General features: G+C 38.8%; 1 protein-coding gene across 1 annotated transcript; it reads left to right on the top strand.

The window, feature by feature from the left end:
- Positions 1-3,593: 3,593 nt before the first annotated feature.
- LOC102722255 (probable glutathione S-transferase GSTF2) lies at positions 3,594-4,658 on the top strand. The gene is made up of 3 exons (XM_006644113.1): positions 3,594-3,783; positions 3,934-3,982; positions 4,068-4,658. Exons 1-3 carry the CDS (start codon positions 3,637-3,639, stop codon positions 4,514-4,516), a joined length of 645 nt encoding a protein of 214 aa, XP_006644176.1. The 5' UTR covers positions 3,594-3,636; the 3' UTR covers positions 4,517-4,658.
- The last annotated feature ends 1,652 nt before the right edge of the window (positions 4,659-6,310 follow it).

Genomic DNA, 6,310 nt, shown 5'->3' on the forward strand with positions numbered 1-6,310 from the left:
AACGATGTGGTTTGTGTGACATAATACGTTTGTTCATGTGAAACATTGTTTTTCTTCCAAAACGTTTGATTTTATTCGATACGATTTGTTGTCATGTGAGGTTTCATCCAATTAATGACTTCAACTTATACTAATAACAGTTCATAACTTTATACGCGGCAAATTATACTATTGAAACTACTTTAACCATGAAAAATTATCACAAAACATCACATATACATCCTCATAATACATAACTAATTTCTCTGAATTATACCAACCAAATTTTAAAAAGATGGTTGATTTGGAGGAGGAATACATCTAACTAACCTTTTAGACCAATTTAAACTAAAGAACTCAACTTCAAAACCTCCCCTCCCTTCCCCCAATGTACTACTTTTTGGAGAAAGAAACTTCGGGTGTAAATGACATGGTTCGTCATTCGGCCTACGAAAGCAGTTAAATTGATTGTGCATTCACCGCATGTGGTCGTCTTTAGCTGACCGCTTGTGATGAATGTTGCTTCATCACAAACGGTCAAGTTAAATAGCCAGCCTGTAATGAGCCTTTTCCACAAGCGGGCCTATACCCCTAGCCTAACACATCTCAAGCAGTATCTGATATGGTTCTCCTATGATGTTAACAGGTTTTTGCCTGGGATAAATGTTACATAGTAGTGTCACACACAGATAAGCTCTAGTGGGATGACAGCATCGTTCCGCAAAAATATTGCCTGGATGGCTCCGACCCCACCATGCCAAGGAGTGTCGTCTTCACATGACGGTGGTCGCACGGCAAGTTCACGAGCACAACCCTCTACCATGAGTTGAACTCTATACAATGAAAATAAAATTATATAGAGTTTTAAAATAAAAATTTTAAAAAATTAAATAGGGTTGTGAAAGAACCCAAGGACCTTAGCCCATTACCATTTGTAGGCATGGGTAAGGTTCACCGATTTCATCAAACATGCACGAACTCACCTAACTCTCGCACATTGCCATCATTAAAGAGTACATATGATTGTTCATGTTTTTCTTCACGCATGTTGATCCCCTCATCAAAATATATATCAAGGTCCTTCCGCGAAAAGGGAAAATAATTTTCTAAACCTTTCTTTTTTTGTTGTTTTTGTTAGGTTCAACTCTTGTCAAAATAATATTCTACGACTAAGAACTTATTATTTTCAAACGGATCCATTTACTAAATATTATTTTATTTACTAGTTCTTTTATATCGGAATGAGTCACTAATCAAATGTTTTGGTAATCCATCTGGGTGATGATTCAATCTTGTGAATTAATCCAAACCAAAAATTAATAAAGATATACAAAAGGAGAGGACTACACAATCGATAAAAAAAAAACATGAAAGCCTCCTTCTGTTTCTATAGAGGTAGGGAGTATTGTTGGGGGCAATAAAGCAGGTGTAGTTGGATTTTGCACCAAAAAAAAGGCAAAAAACAACGAATCTCGACAAACAGCGTTGAGCCTCACCTAGGCAATTGTAGTCGATCAAATGAGCAGCAAAGGTCTAGTTTACGGAGATTTTAAAAACTAGGAGTAAATGTCACACTATTGCAAAACTATTGCAAAACTACATATTTAAGGATTTGTATCATAAAACTAGAGATTTAACATCAAATTTATTCCCAAGCTACATATTTAAGGCCCCCTATCACAAAACTACAAATTTAAGGATTTGTATCATAAAACTAGAGATTTAACATCAAATTTATTCCCAAACTACATATTTAAGGCCCCCTATCACAAAACTACAAATTTATTGGTGAAAGTATCAAATAACTATATTTTTTTTAGAGTTTAGATCCATAGTTGTATTAATTTTTAGGGTTAATTGGATCCATGCCAATATAAATTTACCTGTTTTAAAAAATATCGTTACTATTCAACTAATTGGAAGAACTAATTAGAAGTATGACATTACAATTTTAGAACTATTTGAGATACCCTTTAATGTATTTAGAAAATAGTTTGGACCAAATTGTCTTAGAGCAGTTTTTCAGAGCAAGTGGTGAACAACATAGAGGGTAATATGTCCAAAATTTTGTAAAAGTACACTGGAGGGGTATGCAAGGACATATCTTGAATGGTTCTCAAATTATAATGGTGTTTTTTAATTAATTGAATAGTAATTGTATTTTTCAAAAAAAATACAAATTTATAATGGCATGGATTCAATTAACCCTATTTTTAAGTTACAAAAGTTGTGGTTTTGTGATAAAAATGATTTTAAATCTTAAATATGTAGTTCCGTGAAAAAATTGGTTCTAAAGTCAATTTGGCATATGTCTTTCATAGGGATGGTAATGGGTCGGGTCGGGTACTGGCGAAGCAGGAACATGCCCGACCCGATAACCGCCCATGAATATCCGACCCGTACCTGAATTGCTTAGCGGGCAAAATATTCTACACATACCCATACCCAGTGGACGCTCGGGTACCCACTGGGTACCCAGTGGGTATTTTGAAATAAATATATCCTTAATTTCGTATTCAATATACATAAAAAAATAATAGTAAAAGAAACAATGAACTCAAAATTACAAATAGAAAAGATAATTATATCAAAATCATAGTATCGCACTTAAAAATAGTGAACTACCAGGCAACCATAATATCCCAACGAAATATATATGGTTTTTTATATGTACCAATTTAGGGGAAATTATATTCAGGTTGTACGCGGGTTACCCACGGGTAAAAATTAAAATCCGGCCGCTACCCATTAGGTAGTCGGGTCGCGGGCGGATACGCCCACGGGCAAAAAATACCCATGCCCGTCGGGTCGGGTATCCATAAGTACCTATACCCATGGGCAAAATTGGCATCCCTAATCTTTCATACGTTACGTGACTTTTTCATCAAATTATGGAACAACATTATCTTTGGAAGCATTTATCCTTAGTATCATTTTGTCTTTTTTCAGTATCTTGCAAAATGGGATTTCATATCTCTCGCACACGCACAAAGTTACTTTTCGTAATTCTAGTCTAACTTTGGAAGGAAATATTTTTGGCACCAATTTAACTTTCTGTTTCCACAAATTTTGGGTGCCTAATTTGGCATCAGTCTCTCTCTCTCACTCGCACACACATGCTCACATGTTTTATGTTTTATCATTGTTTCAGTTTTTCGGTATAGTTTTGAAATCAAGGACTAAGGAGGCTTTCTTAATTTGGAAGCAAATGACTTTATTGATTAAAGATGATTTATCCTAAAGTCATTACTGTTTTCCTTAAATCTTTCGTACGTTACTCACTTTTCACCAAAATCTGGAGCAAAATCATCTTTGGAAGCATTTATGCAACTTTCTTTTTCAACAATTAAGTCTAGCGAAACGGTTGATTTCATCTCTCTCACACACACATAGTTTGCTTTTCAATACTCCTAATTCTAGTCTAACTTTGGAAGGAGGTATCTTTGGCATAACTTATCTTTATTGGTACAGTTACTACTGTTTCCACAAATCTTGGGCATGGGAAAACTTTTCTAAAGATTTACCTTTTTTTTATCGGGAAATTGTTTCCCTTCCTTTTTTGCCTTTAATCTCATCCTATATATTTTCCTTTAATCTCACCATTTCATATAGCTTCCAACATTTTCATTTCACTCGTGGTCAAGTTCCACAAAGAAGATGGCCATGAAAGTGTATGGGCTGCCCATGTCGACCAACGTAGCCCGTGTTCTTGTGTGTTTGGAGGAAGCTGGAGCACAGTATGAAGTTGTTCCAATCGATTTCTCAACTGCTGAGCACAAGAGTCCAGAGCATACTTCACGTAATGTAAGCTGTACTTCCATTTGTTTTACCATCATTTGTTTCATGCATGCAGTAATTTCCATTTGTTTGAGAACTTTTGTCTCAATGGACCATCACCATCTTGATTTTCATGACTCCATTCTCTCTGTTTTTTTTTTTTAATCTTATACACAGCCGTTTGGTCAAGTGCCAGCTCTTCAGGATGGTGATTTGATTCTCTTTGGTGAGACAGTATTTTTCTTCCCACTACACAATCATTACTCCTGATAACTATTATTAATCGATGCATTATTACACTGTTTTAACAGAATCGCGTGCAATTTCGAAGTACGTGCTTCGCAAGTACAGCTCTGAACTTGTGAAGGAACACAGCATTTCTGACTCTGCCAAGGTTGATGTGTGGCTGGAAGTGGAGTCACGCCATTTCAATGAGCCCATGTCTGTGGTAATCTACCAATGCCTCATCCTCCCAGTGTATTTTGGTGGACAGACCGATGTGAAGGTCGTTGAAGAGAAGCTGGAGAAGCTCAAGAAGACTTTTGAAGTGTATGAGGAGCGTCTGTCCAGGTCCAAGTACTTGGCTGGAGATTTCCTCAGCCTGGCAGATCTGAGCCATTTCCCAACTGCATACTACCTGCTGGCCACCCCTCATGCAGCTGTGCTTGATGAGTTCCCTCTTGTGAAGGCTTGGATCTCTGACATGCTGGCTAGGCCCACTGTCAAGAAGGTCATAGACATGATGAAGGCAACTGCCTAGAAGAAAAAGTTCATGGTGCTTACTTATCATGGTTGTGATCCTTCCTAAATGATGTCATCTGAGAAGGTGTGATTGAATAAGACATGGGACAGAATTATCCTTGGCTTGTTTGCTTGATAAGTGCTAAATGAATGTGTTGCTTCCTTAATTAAAACTCCAAGAATCTAAGCTAATTAGCTGTAACAAGTCGATTCCCCATTTCTAACATTCACAATTAATGTTATGGCCGTTCGAACTTGAAAGGGGGCATGATTACACGTGTTTGAATGTAAAAAATCATTTTGGCATAATTAGCAAACTTGAGTATTCATGTGGTCACGGGAGAATGTGGGGTAAAGGTACATGTGTATCCATGTCAATAGCAAAACGTCGACTTTATGTTCCTAAACTATGTATCTAATTTAATTCATTACCTTTTAATGGCAAAACCAGGTATAGAGTTTATCCCAAAATAGTGCCCATGGGGGTATCCACATGACATGATGACTTAGGTGGTGTTTAGTTTGCAAAAACATCACATCAAGTTTTCGGATACATATTTGAAGTATTAAACGTAGTCTAATTACAAAACAAATTTCAGATTCCGGCTGAAAACTGCAAGATGAATTTTTTGAGCCTAATTAATCCATCATTAGCACATGTTGGTTACTGTAGCACTTATAGCTAATCACTTTCTAATTAGGCTCAAAAGATCCGTCTTAAGATTTCTTCCGTAACTGTGCAATTAGTTTTTTGATTTATCTATGTTTAATGCTTTATTTATGTGTCCAAAGATTTGATGTGATGTTTTTAGAAAAAAATTTTGGGAACTAAACAAGACCTTAGATCTTCATCCCATGTATTGATGGGGAGGTATACATGGCACTAGCAAAAAAGAGTAAAATACTCAATGCGCACTAGCAAAAAAAAGGTAAACAGTCAATGGGACCCTACCGTCAGCTAGACAAAAATAATATAGTGGGCCCACATGCCATTCAACCATTATCATATCTCACCAAAATTAAATGTGTCTACAGTACTAATTGTCGTAGTCATAGCACCCATTGACAGCTGCTAGATCCACATGCAGTAAGGATAAGGCAGGTAGGTCGAGCGAGTGGCATCATACCCCCTCATTATCAAGCACACATGCTGCTCATTTCACCTCCATTGTTGGCAGACAAGATGGAGGGATGGGCGGCTAGCCCGGAGATTGTTGTAGGTGTAGCCTACTAGTGGAGGATAAGAGTGTGGTGGCATGGAGGAGGGCTGATAAGCTACATGCGGCAACAAAGACGGTATCCACATGGGTGTTCCGCTCTCTCTCTCTGTTGTGATGGACATTGAACCTTCCTTGAGCTTGTCGACCTCGTCTCCACTACCACTCGAAGGGACAATAATGCGGATGGGGAGAAGAAGTGTGATGTCAAGGGGAATGAGGAGCGATGGTAGTGTGATGTCAAATAGTACTAACTAACCAACCCTACAAGATCTTCGTGTCCTCTCTCCCCTTGCCTTTTTGCCGCGCCAGTTTACCGCCATTGGACTCCGACTCCGACTTGGTGTCAATGTGATCGGCGAGCGGCAGTGCAACGACGCACGGCGCGGCGGCTATGCGCAGCGACAGCGTTTGCACGGCGAAGACGACACACAGATTTGCGGTAGCGGCGACGACCAGCGACACATCTACAATGCAGTGCGTCGCATGGCAAGCGGCGGCAAGGGGCAGTGCTAGACGGATTAGCGTGGTGGCGGCGCACAAGCGAGCGGCAGCGCGGCACGGGCACGGCGAGCGGCGACGTGGCTGCAACGCGG

Source organism: Oryza brachyantha, chromosome 1 (genome assembly GCF_000231095.2).
Source record: "Oryza brachyantha chromosome 1, ObraRS2, whole genome shotgun sequence".
NCBI lineage: Eukaryota > Viridiplantae > Streptophyta > Magnoliopsida > Poales > Poaceae > Oryza > Oryza brachyantha.

Excerpts from the sequence above, each read along its gene's own strand:
- LOC102722255 (XM_006644113.1), top strand. The coding sequence starts at position 3,637 with ATGGCCATGAAAGTGTATGGGCTGCCCATGTCGACCAACGTAGCCCGT. Across the intron at positions 3,784-3,933 it reads CAGAGCATACTTCACGTAAT|CCGTTTGGTCAAGTGCCAGC; the intron begins GTAAGCTGTACT and ends TCTTATACACAG. Across the intron at positions 3,983-4,067 it reads TGGTGATTTGATTCTCTTTG|AATCGCGTGCAATTTCGAAG; the intron begins GTGAGACAGTAT and ends CTGTTTTAACAG.